The 23,301-nt window shown below is 55.5% G+C and overlaps 11 protein-coding genes across 11 annotated transcripts; 4 read left to right on the plus strand and 7 right to left on the minus strand.

Moving 5' to 3' along the window:
- Nucleotides 1-1,321: 1,321 nt before the first annotated feature.
- On the plus strand, nucleotides 1,322-1,932 carry LTR77_006086 (uncharacterized protein; the record flags this gene model as incomplete). Its single annotated transcript, XM_064803328.1, has 2 exons — nucleotides 1,322-1,626; nucleotides 1,683-1,932. The coding sequence occupies 2 exons, from the start codon at nucleotides 1,322-1,324 to the stop codon at nucleotides 1,930-1,932; spliced, it is 555 nt and encodes a 184-aa protein (XP_064658243.1).
- Nucleotides 1,933-2,119: 187 nt separating this feature from the next.
- LTR77_006087 (uncharacterized protein) lies at nucleotides 2,120-2,856 on the minus strand (the record flags this gene model as incomplete). Its single annotated transcript, XM_064803329.1, has 2 exons — nucleotides 2,120-2,487; nucleotides 2,544-2,856. 2 exons carry the CDS (start codon nucleotides 2,854-2,856, stop codon nucleotides 2,120-2,122), a joined length of 681 nt encoding a protein of 226 aa, XP_064658244.1.
- A 694-nt stretch (nucleotides 2,857-3,550) lies between these two features.
- Nucleotides 3,551-4,177, minus strand: LTR77_006088 (uncharacterized protein; the record flags this gene model as incomplete). The annotated part of the gene is made up of 4 exons (XM_064803330.1): nucleotides 3,551-3,666; nucleotides 3,727-3,769; nucleotides 3,826-3,935; nucleotides 3,961-4,177. 4 exons carry the CDS (start codon nucleotides 4,175-4,177, stop codon nucleotides 3,551-3,553), a joined length of 486 nt encoding a protein of 161 aa, XP_064658245.1.
- An 866-nt stretch (nucleotides 4,178-5,043) lies between these two features.
- Nucleotides 5,044-7,551, minus strand: gap1 (RasGAP protein; the record flags this gene model as incomplete). Its single annotated transcript, XM_064803331.1, has 4 exons — nucleotides 5,044-6,801; nucleotides 6,854-7,102; nucleotides 7,162-7,295; nucleotides 7,350-7,551. 4 exons carry the CDS (start codon nucleotides 7,549-7,551, stop codon nucleotides 5,044-5,046), a joined length of 2,343 nt encoding a protein of 780 aa, XP_064658246.1.
- A 1,986-nt stretch (nucleotides 7,552-9,537) lies between these two features.
- On the minus strand, nucleotides 9,538-10,636 carry CAR1 (Arginase, catabolizes arginine to ornithine and urea; the record flags this gene model as incomplete). The annotated part of the gene is made up of 2 exons (XM_064803332.1): nucleotides 9,538-10,425; nucleotides 10,478-10,636. 2 exons carry the CDS (start codon nucleotides 10,634-10,636, stop codon nucleotides 9,538-9,540), a joined length of 1,047 nt encoding a protein of 348 aa, XP_064658247.1.
- A 580-nt stretch (nucleotides 10,637-11,216) lies between these two features.
- On the plus strand, nucleotides 11,217-12,840 carry LTR77_006091 (uncharacterized protein; the record flags this gene model as incomplete). The annotated part of the gene is made up of 2 exons (XM_064803333.1): nucleotides 11,217-11,678; nucleotides 11,791-12,840. 2 exons carry the CDS (start codon nucleotides 11,217-11,219, stop codon nucleotides 12,838-12,840), a joined length of 1,512 nt encoding a protein of 503 aa, XP_064658248.1.
- Nucleotides 12,841-13,218: 378 nt separating this feature from the next.
- On the minus strand, nucleotides 13,219-15,144 carry LTR77_006092 (uncharacterized protein; the record flags this gene model as incomplete). The annotated part of the gene is made up of 2 exons (XM_064803334.1): nucleotides 13,219-14,687; nucleotides 14,742-15,144. The coding sequence occupies 2 exons, from the start codon at nucleotides 15,142-15,144 to the stop codon at nucleotides 13,219-13,221; spliced, it is 1,872 nt and encodes a 623-aa protein (XP_064658249.1).
- Nucleotides 15,145-15,841: 697 nt separating this feature from the next.
- Nucleotides 15,842-17,694, minus strand: LTR77_006093 (uncharacterized protein; the record flags this gene model as incomplete). Its single annotated transcript, XM_064803335.1, has 2 exons — nucleotides 15,842-16,985; nucleotides 17,036-17,694. 2 exons carry the CDS (start codon nucleotides 17,692-17,694, stop codon nucleotides 15,842-15,844), a joined length of 1,803 nt encoding a protein of 600 aa, XP_064658250.1.
- A 1,135-nt stretch (nucleotides 17,695-18,829) lies between these two features.
- LTR77_006094 (uncharacterized protein) lies at nucleotides 18,830-20,912 on the plus strand (the record flags this gene model as incomplete). The annotated part of the gene is made up of 4 exons (XM_064803336.1): nucleotides 18,830-19,267; nucleotides 19,319-19,458; nucleotides 19,506-20,142; nucleotides 20,460-20,912. 4 exons carry the CDS (start codon nucleotides 18,830-18,832, stop codon nucleotides 20,910-20,912), a joined length of 1,668 nt encoding a protein of 555 aa, XP_064658251.1.
- Nucleotides 20,913-21,075: 163 nt separating this feature from the next.
- Nucleotides 21,076-21,606, minus strand: LTR77_006095 (uncharacterized protein; the record flags this gene model as incomplete). Its single annotated transcript, XM_064803337.1, has 1 exon — nucleotides 21,076-21,606. One exon carries the CDS (start codon nucleotides 21,604-21,606, stop codon nucleotides 21,076-21,078), a length of 531 nt encoding a protein of 176 aa, XP_064658252.1.
- Nucleotides 21,607-22,005: 399 nt separating this feature from the next.
- On the plus strand, nucleotides 22,006-23,299 carry LTR77_006096 (uncharacterized protein; the record flags this gene model as incomplete). The annotated part of the gene is made up of 2 exons (XM_064803338.1): nucleotides 22,006-22,354; nucleotides 22,500-23,299. The coding sequence occupies 2 exons, from the start codon at nucleotides 22,006-22,008 to the stop codon at nucleotides 23,297-23,299; spliced, it is 1,149 nt and encodes a 382-aa protein (XP_064658253.1).
- Between the last annotated feature and the right edge of the window lie 2 nt (nucleotides 23,300-23,301).

Here is a 23,301-nt window from a genome sequence, read left to right on the forward strand (position 1 = left end):
CAGGCTGACGGCAGGCTTCGGTATGTCGTTTGACGCATTCTGGAGCAATCTAGACGGGGTGATGTCCCTTTCAATGGCTGCTGACTTGAGCCTACCAACGTTGGGCACGGTGAGCGGCGAGTATCAAGCCAGCACATCATTAGCACGCTCGTCTGCGTCAGCCAGCATGCAGTCATCTCAAAGCCAGTTCCGCCGTCCTCTCGTTCTCTTCAACGGCTTTGACTTCCAGCCCTGAAAGAAGCGAAGACGGGGGAGATGCTGAGCTTCACCGCCAGCTGATGCATGTACTGTACCAAGGTGACATGGCCGATGGCGTTCTGCTGTCACCTATGCAGTACATACCATTAGTCTGTAGCAAAGTCGTATGCTGCTTCGGCGGCCAGCGAAGCGAATGTGTCTCTCTCACAGCCAACTCGAAAGACTGATGTGCGCTCCATAAGTAAGCGGAAACCCTCCGGCCACCCAAGACGTCCATACCGCTGCCAGGTCGTTCCTGCGTCAGCGCTTTACCAAGCAACAGTCAGACTCGCACACAAGGCGTCCCGACGATCCGTTTCAGCAGGAGAAATTGGAAAGTCCTTCCACGGTGCCAGATCGTCGTACCGTACACCGCGCATCGGCATGTCGCGGACAAACCTCGTAGAACAATGAACTATGACATCGCAGATGGCGTTTGTGTGTGTGTGGGTGTGCTCGTATCTCACCCACCGCAAGCCTCAAAATAGCAGACTTTCTCTCGAAGCTCCAGTTAAACCGTCGGCCGGCAGCCCTACATGCAGCAGCGGCCCTGCCGATCGCAAGCTCGGTCTTATTCTACATCCAGGCCCTTGAATCAATACTTCTTACATCCTCCACCAATCCAACCAGCGTAGGGATGGCGAACCTTGTGCGTAGAAGTAGCACGTATAGGTAAAATAGGCTCACGAGCGTGGTCACGCCTTCGGTGCTGTCGCCGCTCGAAAGGGCCGGTGGCGATGCGGTGGCTAGCTAAGATTAGTGTTGCACAGCGTTCGAGGCTCGTATCTTTGGGTTTTGGTGGTATGGCGATGGCGAGTTGGCGGTATGTAATGCGCACTGGGATACGAGGTGAGGTGAGGCGCGTGTGATGTCACGCGGAAAGGTGAGAGCCACGGTACGGATGGGACGGTACTGAGGGTTGCTGTTGCCCTCTGGATGAGTATAAGAGGTGGTGTTGCACCCAGTCAGTAGGTCTTCCATCTCATCACCAACACACCAGTTCAATCAATCGCTTCCTCCACTCAAGCCTCGAACAACCAACTTCCAACAGCAACACATTCATCCACCACCCAACATCATCAAAATGAAGGTCACCGCCGCAGCCATTGCAATCACCGGCCTCATCTCCTCCGCTTCCGCCCAGTACTTCAGCGTCATCGCCGCCCGCTCCGCATCACCCATCCACCTCCGCGAGCTCGCCGCCGACGCCGAGAGCATCTGGATCGGCAAGGAGACTTCCGCATACTGCCCCAAGGAGGTTGTCGGCAAGAAGAACTGCCCAAAGGGCAAGTACACGACTTTTGCCGGCGGCGACAAGTCTCTCAGCATGGGCACCGTCGTGCCAGGCGGCCAGCAGGTCTACATCGACCCGAAGTGCGGCTCTGTCAAGTGAGTGACCCTCCAACATGCATCAGCTTCCGACCGCCATACTAATTTGTTTTCAGGTACACCATCGCCCACTCTGCCGCCATGCCCGAAGGCGCCATCCGGCTCGGCTGGTCTCTCGACGAGGGCGAGTCGTTCGGCACTCTCTCCTGGAGACGTGGTCTCCTCGCCTGCCCTGTCGGCGATGCGGACGACGAGGTGTACAAGATCCACGCCAATATCAAGGGCGTCAAGTTCAGCGACGACTGCCTCGGCTTCAACGCGTTGACCACCAACCAGACCAAGGCGTCTGCTTGGCAGTACACCTAAGCTGGTCGTTTCGGGAGGGATAGAGATCGGCTGTGATGGTGGGCTGTGAGGTGGTAGATCAGAGAAGCATTGGCGGCATCGTATAGCGTTTTTGTCGTTCTTGTCCATATTTGTATCATGAATTCATGAAGTTCTTCAACTCAATGCTCCAGCTTTCGTTCGTTGCGCAATCTCGACTCGACCACCATCACCGCTCTTCCAGAAAGTCCACAGCCTGCTGTGCCCGCTCCATCTTCGCGACCGTCCCTCCCAGCCCCGACTTCAGCGCCGTCAAGCTCTCCGTCCCATTCTGCCACGTCGCCTGGATCTCTTCCAACCTCTCAACCTCTCCCACATCCACCTTTGCCTGCTTCGCCTCGTCCACCAACGCTTCACTGCCCTTCACCAGCCGCTCATCATCCCGCTCCGACGCCTTCTTAAAACTCTCCTCAAACTTCTCCGCCGTCTCCTTCGGCGCCGTCCTCCTCAAATTCGCCAGCTGAAGCGTATGATTCTCAATCTGCGCATTCAGCGCCTGTATCCTCTGCGCGAGCTTCGTATCGAACGCTTCAATCTCTGCTCAATCGTCAGCCGACCTCTCACTAAACCATCAAATCATCACATGAACCTACCCTCCCCCTCCCCACCCACCTCCATCTCCTCCGCCCCCATCCCATTAACCTCAATACTCCCCTTGGCCAGCCCGAAAGTATTCCGAATATACTCATCCACCAACACCTCGACCCGCCTCCTCATCGCGTCTTCGCCCTCCGGCAGCGCGTCGGGGGGTAAATGGCGGTCGATTTTCTCGCGCGCGGCGCGCGTCAGGTTCGCGATGAGGTAGGTCAGGTCGGCGGGGGATTGGAGCTCGATTTTGCGGTGGGCGGACTCGGTGGCGCGGGCGCCGGGGAGGTGGGAGGGGTTGTCGAAGATGGAGGTCGTCATTGTGGTGGTTTGATGTCCAAGGAGTGGTGGTGGAGGTGTGTTGATCGCGCGGGAGTGTTTACCTCTTATCGCGCTTATCGTGGTGGTCCAAGCTCGAAGCCGAATATCAGAAGTCCATCTTCGCAACGAGTGGTTTCTCTTGCCAGTCGCCGCTTGTGATTTCTCATTCGATGAGCATCGCACTCCAGATCGTCCTCCGGCCTCTGAAAACGACTCACCAAAAGCTTCATTCCCTCGCGCTCGCGCCTAATTAGTACAAGAGCGCTGCTGGCCGAACTTCAACCATGTCGCGCCAGCAGATGCATGGAGCTCAGAAGAACACGACTTCCTCGACTTCGTCCTGAAGATCGGGCTGGAAGTGTGTGGCGAGAGGAAAGGCGGCGTCGACATCACTCAAGTCGCCTGCTGGACGGGTGGCGAACAGACTGTACGTAGATTTAGAACCACAACGAAGGGGCTCTGGGCTCCGCCATGAGCTGGGTTCAACTGTTCAATGCTCATATGCCTACTCTACCATATCTCATGATTCATATCTAAACGCCACCAAAGCGCCCAGGTACCCAACCATCCATTCAATCTGTATCCCAATCCCAAAAACAAGCGGCGTGAGCTCATCCAAATCGCCCATATATCCCAAGAGTCACCCAAGCACCTTGCAGAAACGCTATCAAGCATCATATGCCAACTCTATGTCTTACTGCGGCAGCATCGCCTCTGCCTCCTCGTCCGTGAGGATGATGTCTTCGACGGGGTCTTGCTTGTGCTCGAGGTCTTGGGCGTCGTAGTCGGCGTAGGAGGGGAGGAAGAGCTCTGCAACACCAACCATTAGCGCATGTAGTGGGAGGAGGGAAGGGGGGAGGGAGAGCGTACCTTGATTCCAGTCGAAGCCTTGGGAGGATTTTACGCAGGTCACCTGGTCGATGTCAGCTCATGTCTTAGCAGCTTCCGTACTCGTAAACAGGAGCATACCAAGCGCGGCACCCCACCGCCCTCAGCAAGATTCACGACAGTATACTCGCTCTTCAACAACTCGCTCCCTGTCCCCCAACCACCGGCGTTAGCACTCCCTTTCCCCAACCCTTGCCCCAGGTTATTCCAACTCACCAAGCAAACTCGGCCTCCTCACCGCAACCACCTCCCCCTCCCTCACCTTCGCCTTCCCCTTCCCCTTCGCCGACCCAGGCGTCGAGCTCAGACTGTTGTTGTGAAGAGGTGAGGACCACGAGCTCGAGCCAGAAGACGAGCTGTAGGAGCTCACGGCCGTACCAGCCGCAGGGTCCCGACGGGCTGGGATGGGGACGGAGGCGGTGGATGGAGGCATTGTAGGGTACGGTAGGCTAATGCTGTGCTTATCGGCGTGGTGGTACTGCTCGTGCTGTAAGGCTGCTTGTCGTGCTGGATGTATATCGTTTTAGTGCTTGTGGTTATACAACAGTAAGGCGTGAGAGATGTATTATGGACAACGGCAGGAAACGGATGCCAGGCAGGTCACGTAAAGCAAGTCGGTGACTGATACCGCCCGGATGAGTCGACACTCGACAGCCTCACCTCTCTCGAGAGCTCTACCAGTCGGAAGCGCAGCATGTGACGCCCCACTGCAGCCAGCCAGCTGCCAGCTCATGCAGGCACCAGTTGGCTGGGATCCGCTGCCGGAGCCTCGAGGTGAACACGACTGGAACCTTGTCCGATCTGCGATTGTTATCGGGCGGGGTTGGGCTGGTCCTTATCGGCCTTGTCGGCTGCAATGACTCCATCTACGGACAACAAGACACGTCGACGACATACGATTGAGACAGATAGATGGGATGGGATGGAATAAGATTCGAAGTCATCGTCATCACAGTAACCCCTTGACTCTTCATATCCCACATACGCATAAGATAATCCAGACATCCTATCCCAAACAACTATCCCAATCGTCAATCAATCAATCCGCCCAAAGTCGCAGAAGCCAAACCCTCCCGAGTCTTCTTCAAGGTCTCCTAACTAATCCCATCCCAACCATATTCTTACAAGTTCCACCTCGTCCTCTCGCCGACGACGATCCGACCCCCGGGTATCTCAAAAAATCACACAAAAAGTCACGCCCAAGCACTCCCTTCCCTGTCCCAATCGTACAAGTACATCCTCTCCATCCCTTCAACCCACCTCTTCCTCAGCCTGCTCACTCGCAGTTCCCGTCCCCCCTTACCACCGCCCCTTCCGCGCAAACCGCTTATTCAACAGTCCCAACACTTTACTAACATTGAACTGCACATACTCCAAATCCAAATCCTCCTGCTGCTCCTTCTGCATCTCGAGCAAATCGTCCAGCTTCAAATCCAGTTCCAGCAAACCCCGATTCCTGCCTTTGTAATGCAAACTGATGACAAAAGTCCCCGGCGACGGGCTGGTGATGTTGAAGTAGATGTTGGCGCGTCGGTTTTCGGGGACGTTGGATTTCTGAATCACGCCTTGTTTTTCGAGCTCTTGGTGCGTGAATTTGTACGGCCCGAGGACTTTGTTCGTGTTCTGGCCGCGTTTGTTCGTGCCTTCGCTTTGCCCGCGCACGTTGTGCAGGTAGGATTTGTAGGTTTCCAGCTGCCCGACGAGGTAGGTGTTGTGGTCGCGGATCGTGCGGTAGACTTCGTCGAGCTTGTCCGTCTCTGCCAAAACTTTCTCTTTGAGGGACCCGAGGTGGACCAGCTCCTGCTCGACTTCGTCGCGGAGCAGGGCGAAGTGGTCTTCGCGGTCGATGATGCCGAGTTCTTGGAGCTGGTTGAGGAGCTCCATCGCGCGGATGCCTTTGCGGACCATGACGGAGTCGTTTTTGGTGGTGGCGGCGGCTTCGGCGACGCGGTCGAGGCGGAGTGGCCGCCGGGTGACGACCGAGTTGCCGGGGAGGGAGCGCATGATGATGACGAAGGTCGCTTTGGCTTCCATAAAGTAGACTTCTTCTTGCGTGATGTCCAGGGCGGAGGTCACGTCGTCGAGGGAGGTCTCCCATTTGCTGAAGAGGGGGAGGTTGATCTGCCGGTTCTCCTTTCGCGGTAGCTGTGGTGGCGCTGGTCCGAGTTCTGTTAGTAGTTGGCTGAGATGTGAGCTCTCGTCCTTTGCGAGTTCTTTGTTGTGCTTCTCAAGCAGGGTGTGGGTAGAGTAGACTTCGTTGAGCGTGATTGACAGCTCCAGGTCCCGCTTCGACAACGCTACGTAGTTGTCCATCTCCAGTGTTTCATAGAAGTCCTGCACCTCACAAAGATCCATCATAAACTTGTTGATGCGCTCCTTGTTCTGCTGGATGAATGGTTGAAGCCGGACCATGTATGGCTCCTTCGCATAGCTGGGCTTGTTGGCAAGATTCTGCAGCATCTTCGCCACATAGGTCAATGTCCGCTTCGGGTTCTCTGACGGTGTCTGCTCGATGAGCATATATGACCGGGGTGTCACAATGGCCGGGTTGATGAAGCGCAGGAAGAAGAAGCCGCCAATGAGTGTGCAAATGGTCTGTTCCTGCGCATCTGGGTATTTTCGCCTCGTAAGACTTCGGATCTGCTTGCATATCCATCGGATGCCGTACGGTGTTTCCTCCAGTCCATCAATAATGGTGTCCAAGAATGAGTTGGCAATCTCAATCAGCATGTCTATCCGTGGTGCAATGATCCGCTGGACGTTCTCGTTCGCCGCCGCTTGTTCTGCCGTGATGCCTTTCGTGAGCCCTGCTGGAAGGTCTTTGCCGCCTGATTCGATCTTATCGATCATGGTTTCGTACACCTTCAGAGGGTTGATCTCCAGATCGAGGTCCTTAATCTCGATCAGCGAGTTGATCCGGTCCGCAAGCACGGTCTTGAGGTAGCTCTGTCCGGGCCCTCGCCGCGTGTAGGTGGTCATCATTCGTGATACTGGGGTGTTTGCCCGGAGTAGGGAAGAGTAGTCGGGTGTGTTGTCGAATTGCCACGTTAAGACGGACTGCCAATATCATCAGCTTCCTCTCCTTGCTCATTCATACTCAATCGCATACCTGGAACATCGTCAGTAGCAAGTGCTCTTCTCGGCTCTCGTATTGATTGCCGTAAATCGTGAACATGACTGTCTGTAGTAGCTGATCGATCTCGGCCATGGTGACCAGCCGGCAGAGATGTGCAATGTGTCGCGGTTCGCTTTGCAGTAAGAACAGCAGATTGCCGTACTTCTGTGTCTTCTCGTCGTTCGGGAACGATCCTTCGGAGAGATCTGATGGATCTTCCAGGTGGCTTGCGACTTCGTCTCTCTATTTTGTTATTAGCTTTCATCCCATGATCAAAAACAACCCAGCCATTCTCAACACACCTCTTCCAAAGCCATCCGATTCTGCACCAGCAGCGCTATCCGCGAATCAAGATATCTCACATCCTTCTCAAGCACAAAGTTCTTCTTCGACTGCGACGATATCCTAGCCTTCAAGTCTCGAAGCGCTTTCTGAGCTGCGAACCATCAGCATCCCATCCCACCAACACACCCTGTACAACCAATCATACCTCTAGCCAAATCATCCTCAATCTCCAAATCCCGCTGATTCGCATTCATCGACAAATACAGCGCCGTCACGGAATACCGCTTCGACGCGCGCATCGAGCGCGTCCCGTCCTGCGAGCTCATCGTGTTCTGCCGCGTGAGGGGGACGTGGGAGGAGCCGTTGGAGGAGGCGCGGGAGGGGGTGTGCAGGAGCGTCGTGGCCATCCTGCAGCCCGGCGCAGCGTTGTAAATATACTCTTCTTTTAGGGTTTTGATGCGAGAAATGCCAATGCCGCAATTTCGCTTTTCGCCGGCGCAGGATGATGCACAAAGGGAAGCTATGCGGCACGGGTGTCCTTTGTCTGGCGCGCTTCGTTGCTCAGGAGCGCGAGATGGGGGAGGGGGGTTTCAAAGTGTCGTTGTTGTTGCTATCTTTCTGCCCGCGTTGCGCTTTCTCTTCTCGGTCTGTCGTTGTCGTCGCCTCAGTCTCGGTGCGCGAAACCTAGAGGGCGGCGAGTTTGACAATGTCCTTCTGAAACCTGGGTCGGGGGGAAGGCCGTCGGGCGGGATGCGCGTTGGTTGGTTCGGCTGGGCGCATGCATTCCAATGAAGTGCCGGATGGTATTACGTGCGGGCGCCGATACGAGGGTCCGCCGGAGAGTGGAGGGGTGGGAGTGGGTGGTGCGGAATGTGTGTCGACTCAGGAGTAGAGTAGAGTAGAGATAGAGGAGGGTAGGGTGGGCGACGACGGGAGTCAGGGCGGATGCGGACAAGCGCCTGCCCGAGCTCGAGCTGTCGATTAGACTTCCGGACACGCCTTCTGATGGCAGAAGGTACCACTGCGGCCGCTCTCCACAATGAGAGTATACTGTCGCTCGTCTGAAGTCTGATCCAGTAGAACCTCAACAAACAACGACAGCAGGAGAAGAAACTCTCCCCTCCGCAAAGCGGCTATGGCGTGGGATATGTACAGCATCGTTCGTTCGCGCCGCCAGAGCCTCCCCAGCGTCCCAGCTCCTCCTCACGGCCCAAGCACTGATCATAGGGGGCGTCAAGGCGTCTACATCTGTCGCAATGCCGGCAACACATCATCCTCGCTTGCCCTCGAGGAACGCATGATCTACACCCCCTCGCCGTCATGTTGATTGTCCTTCACCCGATATCTACGCGCTTCGCTATACCAGCAACCGCTGCTGTTTCAACGACTCAATCCTCATTCCTCGCGCTGAGCACTTTGCAGTATCTGTACATTTGCCGATTGAGGCCTAGGACTTATCTAACGTCCGTGGTGGTCGCTTATGTCGCTCACCAGGATGATGATGCTGGTACCTGCCTCTAGCCGCCCCGTCGCCGTCTCCGTCTCCGCCTCCATCCGAGATGCGATGCGATGATGCGATGCGAGCGCCCAGGCGTCCATCCGCAATGGGCCAACCTTAACTTCGAAACGCTGCAGCGAGGATATTGCGCGATAAAGCATATACCACATCAGTCTGGACTGCTATTGGAGAAGCCGACATCAGCCCCTTCAGTCCACTTCCGCTCACAGCATGACCCAAACAGTGAGCGCGCATGATCGAAATCGTCGCATCCGCTCGTCATCATCAAGGCAACGGTCGATATTTATACCTCCGTGGCGCTTCGAGCGGCCGCGAAGAGAAACATTGGAGTCAGTGCGCATGCAAGACATTTGCTTCCAAGATTGTGACGAACTGATCCGAACGGGCGCCAGCTGCTCGTGGACAGTGTTGTGTTTTGTCTCGGCGGACATACTGTAGGCTGCTCGTCGTTATCATCCGTGGGTGCTTCGAGGTAAGGAGCTCGGTCTATCCTATCCTCACAGTCTCACGGCATACAGCGCGAGTAACGCACCTGTAACCCATCCCGCAACCCCATCCCCGCGGGTCAGGAACCAGGTCTCACGAGCCTGATGAGCCTCATTGAAGGCGTTCACGGCCGACGCCTCCCGAGAAAACGCAATCTCAAAGAAGTGCTACCGAGATATCCGAACCAGAACTCACGCCAACATGAGATTCGGGATGAGCTCATCTCGTTGCGAGATCGATGTCTTAGCAGTCAAGCCACGCATACGACCTCCAATGCTTAAACGTTTAATCCTCGGAGAAATGACGCTGTGCAGCCTGGCGGCATCATTCTTCCCATCTATCTCTATTCAACTCATCAACCATCTCTCATCCTCCCCACGCTCCGCCCCTACAACAGCGTATCCCCCAACGCACACCGCACAATACTCACCCCGGCCCTCACCGTCTCCGCCGCCCCCTGCTCCTCCAGACTCGGATTCACCTCCACCAGATCCAACGCCACCAGACTCCCCGTCTCATGCACACACTCGGCGATGAAATCCCCCTCCCGCAACGTCAACCCCCCTCGCACCGCCGTGCCGGTACTCGGAGCCCACATCGGATCCAGCGCGTCGATGTCGAAGGACAGATGGATCGGCGTGTCCCGCCCAATCCACCCCAAAGCCATGTCCATGACTTTGCCTATGCCGTGCCGGTCGATGTCGTGCATACTAAACGCCTTGATCCCGTTCTCCCGCAGAATCTTCTTCTCCCCGCGATCCACGTCGCGCAGCCCGATGTAGACGAGTTTCTTCACGCTCACCCGCTGATCCTCCTTTACCCATCCGAACGGCTTGTCCTCCTCCTCCGTCGCCAGGCCGGTGAGGAACGCCAGCGGCATCCCGTGGATGTTCCCGCTATCGCTGCTCTCAGGCGTGTTGATGTCCGCGTGCGCATCCACCCAGATGACCGCCATGTCCCGTCCCAACCGCTCGCGCATCGCCTTCGCCGTGCCGGAGATGGTGCCGATGGCGATCGAGTGGTCGCCGCCAAGGGTGAGGACGAAGCGGCCGTGCTTGGCGTGCTCGTAGACTTGGCTCGATAACTTTTGTGTGACAGCGGAGACGGCGCTGGCGTTCTTCATGCCGCGGTGGGGAGGGTCGGAGGCGGGCATCAGGTCGGAGTAGGCGTGCACTTGGTTGTCGTAGTGGAGGGTGTATTCGAGATCGTCTTTGAGTTGGTTGACGAGGCCGGATTCGATGAGGGCCATGGGAGCGGCGTCGACGCCGGGTTTGCACTGCGCTTTTCATCAGTATGGCATGTGAGGGGTGGGAAGTGGGGAGATGTACTTGTCCGCCGGAGAACCCAACAGCGACTAAACCCAGCTCATTGCGCTTGGGCAGGAACTTGGGCTGGATGGTCGGGGCGTCCATGTCGTAAGAGTCGTGGCCGTTGATCCCACTGCCAGCAGATCCGTTAGGAATCACAGCGTCGGTGGTAGAGTGCATTTGAGGTCAGACAAACGGCCAGCAGTAGCAAGGAATGTCTCTCTTCAGGAATGTAGCGGCTTATGGTGGGATGAAAAAAGGAAGAAGGGCAGCAGCTGACCTGGAGCGGTCAGTCTCGACTGGAAAAGGCATTACGAGGAGATTTCGTAACGTGGTCGTCTATACCTGTACTTAGGGGAAGGGTGTAGATTTGGGAGCGTGGTGTTGGGTTGTGCGCTTGTGCTCGAGTCGTTTTGGTTGAGCCGCGAAGTTGGGCGGAAGAAAGGCCGGTGGAAGCCGAAGGGCTGCCAAGGCTGAGGATAGCGACATCAGATGGACTTACAGCACGTCGGTATTACTTCGAGCACACTTTCTCGCACTGCACAAGGTTACTCGTGCTATTACAGCTAAGCTAGGCATATGTGCTTCTAGCATTGTCGGGGAAGAAGCACCGGGCGAGCAACCTCAATGTCAATCTCTTCAAGGCTCGTGGTCTCCAGTTGGTGTTGACCGTCTCGACGTCGTCTATCCACTCAATCGGCTCTCTCCAATCTGTATACCATCGAGACCTCCCACCAGTTGCTTCTGGTTGACGAGAGACATGTCTCTACTCAACCTCCCTGTCGAGTTGTTGGAGCAAATCATTCAGGAGACAATGCCCGACGAATACGAACCATTCATGCTCAGCTGCAAGACCATCTACAACACCGGATTAAAGCTCATCGACAGACACAACACACTCCAGCGGACATTCAGCAAGCTCGACTTCAGTTCGGTATTTAATCAGAAGGCAGACGGTTCGATGAAGTTTCTCGGTCAGGTTGCCCAAGAGCCGCTGATTGTTCGCTACGTCAAATCAGCTACTACGAGTGCGAAAGGTAAGCTGGTCGACATCGTAGCTCAGGATCTGAACGAGCTTTGCCTTCTGCTCCATGAAGACGGTCAGGCGCTACAGCGGCTTGTATCGAGCTCGAGCTCTCCGGACATCCGCGAGATATGGGTATCGTCATTCTCTACCCATCCAACGAATTCGCTGTCGAGATCGCTCGGAGATCTAATTCAGGTAGGTCACTGTTCCCAGGAACCTGGTCAGAACAGGACGCAGGTTGCGAAAGCAAAGCTGACTGATCGCAGTGAGTGCCACGGCTTCCCCAAAGGCACAACCACACTGACAGGCTCACAGCTGGCGCGTTATACTCATATCCCTATTGGAGAACGTATCGACGCTTGTGCTACCGAGGAAGTGGTTGAACCCTCTGGCAGCACCCGCTTCTAAGCTTCTGAGCAGCATAGCGTCGAGAGCATCAAGGACCAGAATTGGTCCCCTGAGCAGACTGGAGACCCTAGAATCATGGTGCCACGATGATGATCGGATCGCTCTGCAGGACCTGGAAGCGTTTCTAGTCTTACCCAAGTTGCACCATGTGTTGTGCGCGGGCTACGTAGCAGCTGTGGACGAGCACCTGAACGTCCCCTTCAATTGGCGTCACCCTGACCTGACCTCAGAACTCTGCAAAATCGAGCTCGCCTTCTGCTGCATCAGTGGTACTGAATTGGACAAGCTGTTGCCGCATACCCCGAAGCTCCAGATCTTCAAGCTGGCATACAATCGCACTAATGCGCATCGTGGCTGGGACGTCAATGCCATCGTGCACAGCCTGCAGCAGCACTGCGGTAAGACGTTGACGGAACTATCTCTCACCATCGACCAGCTTTCCGGCGGCACCAAAGGCGGACTACACGCCTTCAAGAGCTTCACTGTCCTCGAGGACTTGGAAATCGACGCACGCTTCCTCCTCGGCCCACCAGTGACAGAGGAACTGAGATGGATGACGCCGGTAGAGTACAGGTCGCACTCAACATACACAGCATGGAACGTTGCTTCTGTCCCTAAGCTTACTGAGATGTTACCACCAAGCATCGAAAGTGTGCGACTGCTTACTGGATCGGATCCACAGGAAGTCCGTCTCCTCGAGACTCTGTTCAAGGGGTGGCACTTGAAGCAATGCCCGCATTTGCCTGCGCTGGAGAAAGTGGAGGTGGAACATGGCACGGAGACAGTGGGCTGGGTCCCGAACGTCCCGGAGGACCACGCGCTCAATCTTGCCAAGTGGAAGCCCGCACAAGAAGCGATCGAAGCAGCAGGCTGTTGGTATGACATGCATATGTCGGTGATGGGGAAGTGGATCGAGGACATCCTTTACAGTGATCGGGCTGGTGCATGATGTCGTGATCATCGGACACCCGGTCACTGCGAGTGGAAGTACAGCAGCACGAGAGTACTTCGGCTCGCGGAGAAGAGCATTGCGACTGTCTCTCAGAACCACTGGAATTGAGCGCTTGTGCAACTGAAGATCTGATGCTCAATAGCACAAAAGCAATCTAAGCTTGTTCGGCGCTCGAAAAACTTCTCCAGGTGGACTTCGAGCAGTATCCGTGTTGACGAGGAGTGTGACAAAATGCAGAATGGATGGCAGATTTCCGGATGGATGGCAATAGGCTAAACATTCTCAGGATATACAATCTTCTGTCTGTAGGCTAAAATTGGGCCACGGTATCACATCCGCTTGAACGCATGCACAAAATCAGACCATCCGCCATTCTCACAACGCCTCAGCAGGAACTGTCATCCTATTCCACGCATTCGCACAAAGGCCCCGGAAGTTCCACGTCCCCTCAAACGTCTCCGGCTGCGTGTTGTACGAATCATCCACCGCCTTGACCACGAACTCCGCCTGCTGCGCATGCACGAGGTCATCTTTCGGCCACTCAATACTCCACATCGTCCACGCCCACCTCCTCGACCCCTTCGCCTGGTCTTTGTGCAAATTAGCCTGCTTCCACGTCTTGCCTCCATCGGCAGACACATCCACTCGCACAATCCCTCTCCCGCCACCGCTGTACGCGAAGCCCTGCACGGTAGTCTTCTTGTCCCCATTAGCTTTGACGACATTCGTGATCGCGCTCTGCACAGGCGTCTCCTGCATCGCCTGTGCACACTCCCAGTCCACGTCGCGGACTTGCGTCTGCTTCATATTCGGCCCGAAGCACTTGTAGTCACGTTGTTGCCATTGGCTAGGCGATTCGTCGCTGCTGATGCTGACTTTGCCCAACCATTTCACGCTTCGCGCGGCAGTGGTGCCGGGGACGATGGCGCGAAGAGGCCCGCCGTGGTCGCGGTTGATGGGTTCGCCGTTCATGTCCCAGGCGAGCAGGACGTCGGCCTGTGGGTTCACGGCTGTTTGGAGGGGGATAGAGACAGCGTAAGTATCGCCTGGCGAGATGAACTGGACGTGCTTATCGCATTCTTCTGTCTCGGCTTGACATGGGGCGGGACAGTCGCCGTCGACGCAGTATCCGGCGTCTTTCAGCACGTCACGAAGTCTGACGCCAGAGAACTCAGCCGTGCCGATAGCGCCGATGTCCCATTGAAGGCCTGACGTCGGGCCGAGCGCGGCTTTGCTCATGTGTGCGCGGCGGTTGCCGGAGCATTGGAGGGTGACGGTGATGGTGTGTTCTCTGAACTTGGCTTTGAGGTCCGCGAGGGAGTAGGTTTTCTCTTCGCCGTCGGAGAGCTCGATGGTGACGGAATGGGGCGATTCGTGCATTTGTGGGACCCAGAGGTGGTTGCGGACAAAGAAGAGCTTGAGAGGGGTCAGGAAGTCGGTGAGCATGCTGCCAGGTGTTTCGGCATTGCAGGGCTTTTCGGTCCGGAAGACGAGGTTGGAGTCTCGTTCGGGGTCGTGCATGAATGGATCGTCGACGATGTGGTTCTTTGCTTCGTCGCCGAGGACGGTCCAGTCGACGTGGCCGGCATCGTCGAGGTCTCGCTCGTCGATTTCACCGATCTGGTATTCGTTCAGGATGTCGTAGACTTGCTGTTTATTGTGTATCGAGAAGATCTTCCAGTACGGGTCGACGCTGCCACCGCAGGCACGGAGGATTACTTCGCCGCCTGGGTGCTGTTCGATGAAGTCGGTGATGTCGTAGACGGCGTTCTCTCGAATGATCCACTTTCTGTCCGCATCGCGATTGTGCTTTGGGACTTCAGAGAGGCGGATTTTGCGGGTGTCTGGTGGTTATTAGCTTTGGTTCTGGATCTGATCACACTATTGACTGGACTCACCTTCAGTATCATTGATGCTCACGTGGTCATCCGTTTCGAGAGAATCGTCCTCAACATGGACGTCCTTGTGTGGTATAAACGACGTTCCAATCACAGCCAAAGCCGAAGCTCCAAACAACACCCCAAGCAACGGCGCAGCATTGCTAGTCTTCGCTCTCGACGACGGCGTTGGTGGAGGCGGAGGGAAAGGCTTCTTAGCCCGGACAGTACTATGAAAGCCTCGTGTGCCCGAATCCTGCTGCTGCAACTCCTGCCATCTCTTCACTCTCGGGCTCCTCGCATCAGTCTGGAAGAAGGCAGCAAGGCGTCCCCGCGCAGGGCCAATCACAGCACGGCTGAATTGTGGACCTTCGACGCCTCCGGCTTGCAGCAAGTTCACGATCGGTCGGAGTGTTGGAGGCATTTTGACTTGATCATTCCAAGCAGTATAGAGGAGATGGAGGTGTAGTGCGGTACGTGTTCGGACTGGAGGGGGACTGTTGTCACCTTATCTCGCTGCTACGACACAGATCCCCGAGACAGTCGGCGACCTGTGAGCAGGAGATAGGAGGCCCGAGCGTTTGACTGATTTGCTTGAGTCAGGTGATGAACGTGGCTCGGTTGGCCGTCGGCGACGGGGCGACGGTAATCCCAGGAGATTGGTCCTCTCACGGATGGCAACCTGTTAATGATGCTTCTGTGGAAATGAGAACAGTTGTTCCCGATACCACGGACTGCTTCTATGTCGTGGGTCTCGGGAGTCTGGTAAGGGACGCCTGATGCTCGGCGAGCTCAACGAAGCGTGATTGCGTGCTCGCTGATCAGCCGGGGCGTTGCTCAAACATAGCTCATCTGACGTGTACTCTAATTCCTCAGGATCAGATGTAGCAGATGTGGTGAGCTTCCGTGGAATCAACATCATTCAATGCAGCAACGATGTATTTCTTTCAGTGTAAGGAGAGCTTGTTGTAATCGTACGACAGGGTGCAATAGATCGTCAGTATGTAAAGACCGAACGCGTACCACAGCGTGGGACTGTTGACGCCAGTCGTGTGGTCTCAGTACAAGGCTATCTTGTCCGGCCATACTTGTCGATCAATTCTGTTTCAAGAGTATGTTGATCACTGAAACCCATACTGCTGCTGAGTCTGACCCGAGAACATCGGCACCCACGCATCAAGCTGCTGATCAACATACGTCGGCTCCCACGGCGGCAGCCCATTCGACTCATACTGAGATCCAATAGCAGTGTCCGACGGTTGCCACGTCCAGCCAGACGGATCGCTAGCGAACAGCGACATCAGATCATCAAATGCAGCTTGACTCTGCGCAGCACCATAAGTGCCAGTCTGAGCAGCCGGCGGTGCAACAGTATCCAGAGCGGCGTTAGTGATAGAAGGATTGGCGGAGATGTGCTGGAGGGTAGCTCGCCGTGACGGGGTCGGGCGACTTGCTGCCGTTGGCGAGATAGCGTTGGGCTGCCTTTCAGGCATGTGTTTCTCTGCTATGGTCTTCCGGGTCATCCTGTAGATCGACAATGGATTCAGGACGTAGTCCGGAGCGCTCTGTACCGGCGTGCCAGGCGCCGAACGTTCGGTGTCGTCGACGTCGTTATTCGGATACGGCTCGTCGGGTATAATGCTCTGGCCGGAGGATATGGCTTCTGAGCCGACTTCGACCTTTTCCAGCATCTTTTCGGCAGCATTTGCGAGAAGTTCGGAGACCGCGTACATCGGCTCCATTGTCCTTAATACCTTGACATTTGACCGCACCAGAGGCAATGTCTCGAGCATCAGAAACCTGCTTCTCTCCGCAGCTGGCTCGACAAGCTGAGTTGCATGGAATAGCAATACACGGCAGCAGTCATAGACCACAGTCGGGAACCAGCAGTCCGCAAGTCCATGAGGGCCATGCCTCGAAGCTTCGGCTGAGATCAGGGCCAGATTGCGAGCATGGCTGAAAAGGTCCCGCTGCAAGCCATGGAGGAAGCCAGTCTGTTCTGGTGGATACGTGAAGGAGTACCGTAGTTTGTAGAGCGATGGAGCACATATCCGATAGAGATCGCACATTGTCTGATAATACATCGAATGCAACGAGCAGAGCGCACCAAGCTGCTGTGTCTCTTTGCGAATGTACATGGCCGACGGGGTGAACTGCAGACTCGCTGGCAGAGAATTGTACCAATCATGGGCGCTCTGGACTATTTGCGAGAACTCCGAGTCGGGTAGCCATGGCGACTTCATGACGTTGAGGTGCTTGATGTACCTAGCAGGTGTCAGTGGCTGCGCGTCCAGAGACAGTCATGTTTCACTTACTTGAGCACCTTCCTTCTAACCGCGGTAAAGCGAATGAAATGACCTCTGATTCCGATATTGTCAGACGAATGAGTCGGCAAACGCTCTGGCCCCAAGAACTTCAAGAACTGCCCTTTATCTAGCGTCTCGGTGATGCATGCGTCTTGTAGGAGGAAATTGCGTTCGCAACATGGTAATTGGACTTTGATGTCGGGTTCTTTGATCAGAGTGAGCTGGTCGACACCATTGCCAATGAGAGAATCGGTGATGTAGCAGCACCACATGAGACGCCGTCGAGACTCCTTCGTGCTGGCACTTGGACCTGAGCCAGTCTCGCAAAGTATGTCTGTCGAGTGCTCGAGGTTGATTTGGAGAGCCTGCTGCATGCGAGCTGTTATACCGGACAGCATAAATGCATCGCCAAAGTTGCTGAGACGGAGATGATAGTCCTGTAGTAGTAAAGCAGTCATGAGGTTTTCAACCACAATGTTGCCGAGCTGGCCAAGGACCAACTGCTGAGCACGTTTCGCCCACTGCATGCCAGCTTTACGGGTACTGTCAGGTGTGTCTCTGGCTTCCCGATGTTCTGCAGCAAAGAACAGAGCACCGAGGGCACAGACAATATGGAGTAATGCATCATCGTCTCGACCACGGCCACTCTCTGCATCGAGACGTTGCATGAAAGAAGGCTTGTGAAGGAATCCGAAGCATCTTAGAGGATGGACGTTGCCAAAATAGTACTCTACCAGTATCCGGACCTTCTCACTATCGGGTAAATTTGGTGACCCAAATCCCCAGCTCTGGTTGCCTGAAAGGGCGGACTGTTGAAATTCACCACTTGCTTCTCGATGACCAAAAGAAGTGGAATCCGTCTGTGAAGGCCCGTGGTTATATTGCCCGAGCTCAGGAGAGGCATTGTCGATATGGTCGTTCGCGGATGCTTGTAAAGCAGCTGTCAACTTCAGCTGTTGCTGCCAAACCGGCTCTGTTGAGTCGTTCCAGCTGCAATTCAATGACTTTTTCTCGCACCTAGAGCTTTTGGTCAGCCGGCATTTTCAACTGCTGACTCGGTTGAAAGCGTCTCAACACGTAGCGTTTCTTCGCATCTTTTCGTGGAGCAAATCACCTACCTCATACAAGCCGGCTTGTCACCAGAACATCTGGTCTTGGTGGCCCTGCACTCGGTACATGACCTAAACGTGCGCTTCCGCTTGACGCCTGCTGCTGTTGGAGAGGTGCTGCCGGTATCCCTTACATCTGGCTGGCCTGAGTCCGACGCTGAACCCGTACAGGACAGCCCGAGTCTTTCACAATTCATACAAGTCCCGGCGCGCTCATCGCAGCGGACCTTTCGAGCCCTACACGTCTGGCATCCAGATTTCGATCTATGTCGTGGTGATCAGCAAACGCACGACACTCTCATCAAAGTGGCGAGCGTCTCCATCACGCTTCATCTGGCCTCGCGGAAGTTCATCAGCCAGCATAGATTGGACATACCTGCTGCCCTTGTGGCCTGTCGAGTTGTCGCTCATGCTGCTGTGAAGACTAGCCGATGAGCCGTGAAGGAAGGAAGGAGAGAAGCGATGGAGCGAAGAAGAAGCCCGGGAGTGCCACAGCTCGGCGGACAGTTCTCCACCGCGGAAACGACGACCGATGCCGCCCTACTGTCCGCGAGCACTACTTCATCGTTATAAAAGTTCTCGAAGTTCCATCGTCACAGGAGGCATAACGCCGGACCGAGCAGGGGAATCAATTGAGCACTCGCTGGAAGCACAACAACCCCCCAACCACCAACATCCGCCAAAGACATCCGCGATGGCGCCAGCATTGACCGAGATGGCGCCAACCCCGCCTCACGCGCTCCAGCAAGGACAGCAGAACGTCAGCAAGGCCATCTTCCCGGACGGCCTCAAGACTTCCGGACAGCACGGCCCCATCTACGAGAGGATACGCCCATACTCTGACTTCCCAAAGGAGATCACTGGCCCGACTGTATGGCAAGCGGATGACTACAAGAACAACCGTGAGCGCTGGACGCATGTCTTCAGCGATGAGGAGATTGCCGAGCTTAGCAAGGCCTCGGACGACTACATCGCCGCTGGCCACCCTTTGACTGGTATGAAGAAGGATCTGTTTCCTCTACCGAAGCTGGAGTCGTTCTTTGGAGCTGTGAAGAACGAGCTCCTGAATGGCAAAGGTTTCATTTTGTTCAAGGGCATTCCCGTGCGGGAATGGGGCTTACACAAGTGTGCTGTGAGTGCTCTCATCTTATGTGGTCTTCGTGTCTGACCGTATGTCAAACAGGTAGCATATATGGGCCTCGGGTCCTTCTTTGGGTACTTTGTTAGCCAGAACGGCCGTGGCCACGTCTTGGGCCATGTTAAGGACCTTGGAGAGGACGCCTCTCGACCTGACAAGGTCCGCATATACAGGACTAATGCGAAGTATGCCTCTTTTGTCCCAAACGACTACACCAGCTGACCTAGCCCAGGCAATACTTCCACACCGACGGCACAGATCTCGTAGGCCTGCTCTGCATAGCCAAGGCACTGGAGGGAGGCGAATCAGATATCGCCTCTACCCACAACGTCTGGAACACATTACAGCGAGAGAACCCAGACGTTGCCGAGCTCATGTGCACGCCCTGCTGGTATTTCGACCGCAAAGGCGAGGTCGGCCAAGGTCAAGATCCCTGGTATCGGTCCAACATCTTCTTCATGGAGCATGACCCAGAAGGCAACCCTCGCGTCTGGTCCAAATTCGACCCCATGAACGTTACCTCTCTCGCCCGGTTCAGCGAAGGTCCGGATGCAAAGATCCCTCCGTTGTCTGATGCGCAGAAGCGAGCGTTGAAGATCCTTGACGATACCTGCCAGAGGCTGGCGCTCCATATGATCCTGGATCCCGGTGACATCCAGCTTTTGTGCAATATGCAGGTGTACCACGCCAGGACGGCGTATAAGGACTACCCGCCTGGCTCGGTCGATGAGGAGGGCCATGAGCGGGTGCGGAGGCATCTTATGAGGCTGTGGCTGGCTACGCCGGAGAATGAGGGAGGGTGGAAGACGCCTTTCCATGATAGCAACAACCGCAAGCGAGGTGGTATTCAAGTTGACGATACGGCGCCGGTGTGTCCATTGGATGCTGAATAGTACAGGTAAGTCGGAGCGAACTCGAGTCTACCTTCTGCCTCCGACCCAGCTGACGCCCTAAGAAGATAGCTTTCCCAATGTGTGTTAAATCAAATCTATTCACCACTTCTGGACTAAATACATTCCATTCGCTGTCGAAGCCTTGCTCGGGGTAAAGCTTCTCCGAGGCAGCATCAAGCACTGAACAGCGCTTCAAAGCCTTCTCAGCTCGTCTCGATTTCGGAGACGTCTGCTAACCCTCCTCGCTGCGGGAACCCTAAGCTCTCCGCCATCCTTTTCTTCTGTGTGTTCAGCCTCGGCCACTCCCCATCGTCCGCATCAACAACCTGGACGTGGTCGTGCGCTGCCGCAACCACCGTCTCGACCCCCGCACCTCCCCGCAGCGCCTCCTCAACCTCTGTGTTCGCCTGCGGGAACTCCCCTTCCCCGGGAACGCCCGGCGCGTGGCCGTCGACATTCAGATCCCGGCCCCCTTTCCCGGGATCGACTACACCGGCTACGTCGCGGACCTTCAGCACCTGTCGGCCCCGCTGACGGCGTTCCTAAACGCGAAGGTGGTGCAGCTGCAGGGGTTCATCCGGCTGACGAAGGAGGAGATTGGGGCGCTGACGAACTCGGTGCGGGTGGTTCCGAGAGTGGGTGAGGCGGTGGTGGAGTTGAGTGTGACGCAGAAGAAGAGGGAGAGTGGGATGGGGTACATCCTCTCCGCTCGGCAGCAGAGGAGGATGGAGAGGGGTCGGTTCTGAGTGCACAGGTGGGAGAGTCGTTTCGGTGGTATAGAAGGGGTTGGGTGGCCTGGTTGCGCTTCTCCTGGGGCGGGACTGGTTTTTGAGGCCATTACCGGCTCGATATGAGGAGATCGCCTCTCCGAGAAGAGGCTCCTAACGATAACTGAAACATTACAGAAAACTATAACTTCGCCCTCCCCTCAATAACCTCCTTCAACAGCGTAAACGCCTCCACGGCAAACCTCACCATATTCGCCACCCGATCCGTCCCCAACTCCGTATTCAACTCCTTCGTAAACGTCCCCCTCTCACAATCTACCGCCAAAGCAACATACCCCGGCTGCCTATTCGGCGTCTGCCCGCCCGTAGGCCCAGCAGTCCCGCTCTCCGATAACGTATACGTGCTCTCTAGATCTTTCCTGACGTGCTTCGCTAGACCCGAGACGATATCGGTGGTAGGACCCTTATAGCCTTCGATCGTCTGCTGTGTCCAGCCAGCGTACGCGATGCGGGAGGGTAAGGTGTAGAGGGTCAAGCCGCCCTTGTAGATTTTGCTTGCGCCAGGGGTGCTGAGGATGGAGGAGCTGATCAGGCCGCCGGTTGCTGTTTCGGCTATGCTGACGGTTTCGTTGCGGTCTTTTAGGAGGGTTGTTACTTGTTCCACGATCTCGCGGATTTCGGAGGGTGGGAAGGCGGGGGTTGAGGAGGACATGGTTCGGTGTTGAGTGTTCGACGTAGTGTTCTTGATGCTGAAGCGAAGACGTCGACTGATCGATGGGCGTGTTGACTTTAGTATACTGTTGGTGAGCCGGACCTCATGGAATAGCATTGACCTTTATCTCCTAATGAATAGTGGAATGACGACAGACGAGGTTGACATTCACTTCATTCCTTCCAATGTGGGGTAAGCTCGGTTCGGTGACTCGCGCCCATACCTCACCTCCTATACCTCTACACCACATCAACGATATTTCACTTAGTCGCCCGCCGCGGGAAGACATAGAATGAAGAACGTCGTGCCAGATTGACCGCTCGCGTAGTGGACATGGTCTGCCGAAAGCTCCCAGCCATTGCTACATTGAGAGCACCACAACTCCGGAATCCAGGCCATATGAAATCTTTTGCAACGCTCTCAACGACGCCCAAAGCCATGACAAACTCCTTCCCAGCAACCTTCGTTCGCGGCGGAACCTCCAACGGCCTCATCATCCACCGCTCTGCCCTCCCCAAGGACGAGTCACAATGGCAGCCCATTCTCTCCAGCGCAATGGGCTCCCCCGACCCTTTCGGTCGACAGCTAAACGGCATGGGTTCAGGAATCTCGTCCACGTCGAAGATCTGCGTGATTTCGAAGTCAGAGCGGAAGGATGCTGATTTGGATTACACGTTTGTGCAGGTGGGGATTAAGGATGGGAGTCTTGATATGGCGGGGAATTGCGGGAATATGAGTAGTGCTGTAGGTATGTACTGTATCAGTATTTTCGTTGAACTCAACGCAAGACCTCGATGCCTTCGTAGATATGAGGGTGTACCTACATCTCTCCTCGTCTGGTTGTGGTATCATGTTGTGTGGCAATCTACTGACCAAGTGCACTTCCTCAACAGGTCCAGTAGCATACGACGACGGCCTCACCAAACTCACAACAATCAAGAAGAACGAAACCACAGTCCGCCTCTTCAACACCAACACCAACAAACTCGTCCACAGCACCTTCTCCATCAACCCCGAAAACCAGTCCTACAACCCAGCCGGCGAGTACAGCATCGACGGCGTCCCAGGCTCAGCTTCAGGTATCACTCTCTCCTTCCTAGATCCAGCGGGTGCAAAGACGGGAAAAGCGTTACCTACTGGCAACTCACTCGATGAGCTTAAACTGCAGGATGGGACGACGATTAGAGCGAGTTTGGTAGATGTGGCAAACCCTGGTGTCTTTGTGCTGGCTTCCGATGTTGGCGTTCCGGGAGATGTCTCGTCTGATGCGCTTGGAGCTGATGCTGCTGTGATGGGGCGACTAGAAGAGATCCGAAGAGCAGGCGCGGCGATGATGGGAATGGATCCGGATGTACAGAGTGTGCCGAAGGTTGTTCTGATCTCGAAGCCTGGAGCTAATGTTGAAGGAGTCAATATCATTTGTCGCGCGCTGTCGATGCAGCAAGCGCACAAGGCGGTGCCGTTAACGCTGGCGTTGAATCTCGGTGCTGCGTGTCGGATGCCTGGTACGCTGCCTGCTATGACTGCCGTTGGTGCGGAAGGAAAGGGCTCTGTGGTCATTGCTCACGCCGGTGGAAAGCTGGAAGTTGGTAGTGAGATGAAGGATGGTGATATTGAAAGTGCCTTGCTGCATCGGACAGCGAGGGTACTGATGAAGGGGGAAGTCTTCTACTCCTTAGACGCCAACGGCTGATC

This window comes from Saxophila tyrrhenica, assembly GCF_035928015.1.
Source record: "Saxophila tyrrhenica strain CCFEE 5935 chromosome Unknown scaffold_9, whole genome shotgun sequence".
Taxonomy (NCBI): domain Eukaryota; kingdom Fungi; phylum Ascomycota; class Dothideomycetes; order Mycosphaerellales; family Extremaceae; genus Saxophila; species Saxophila tyrrhenica.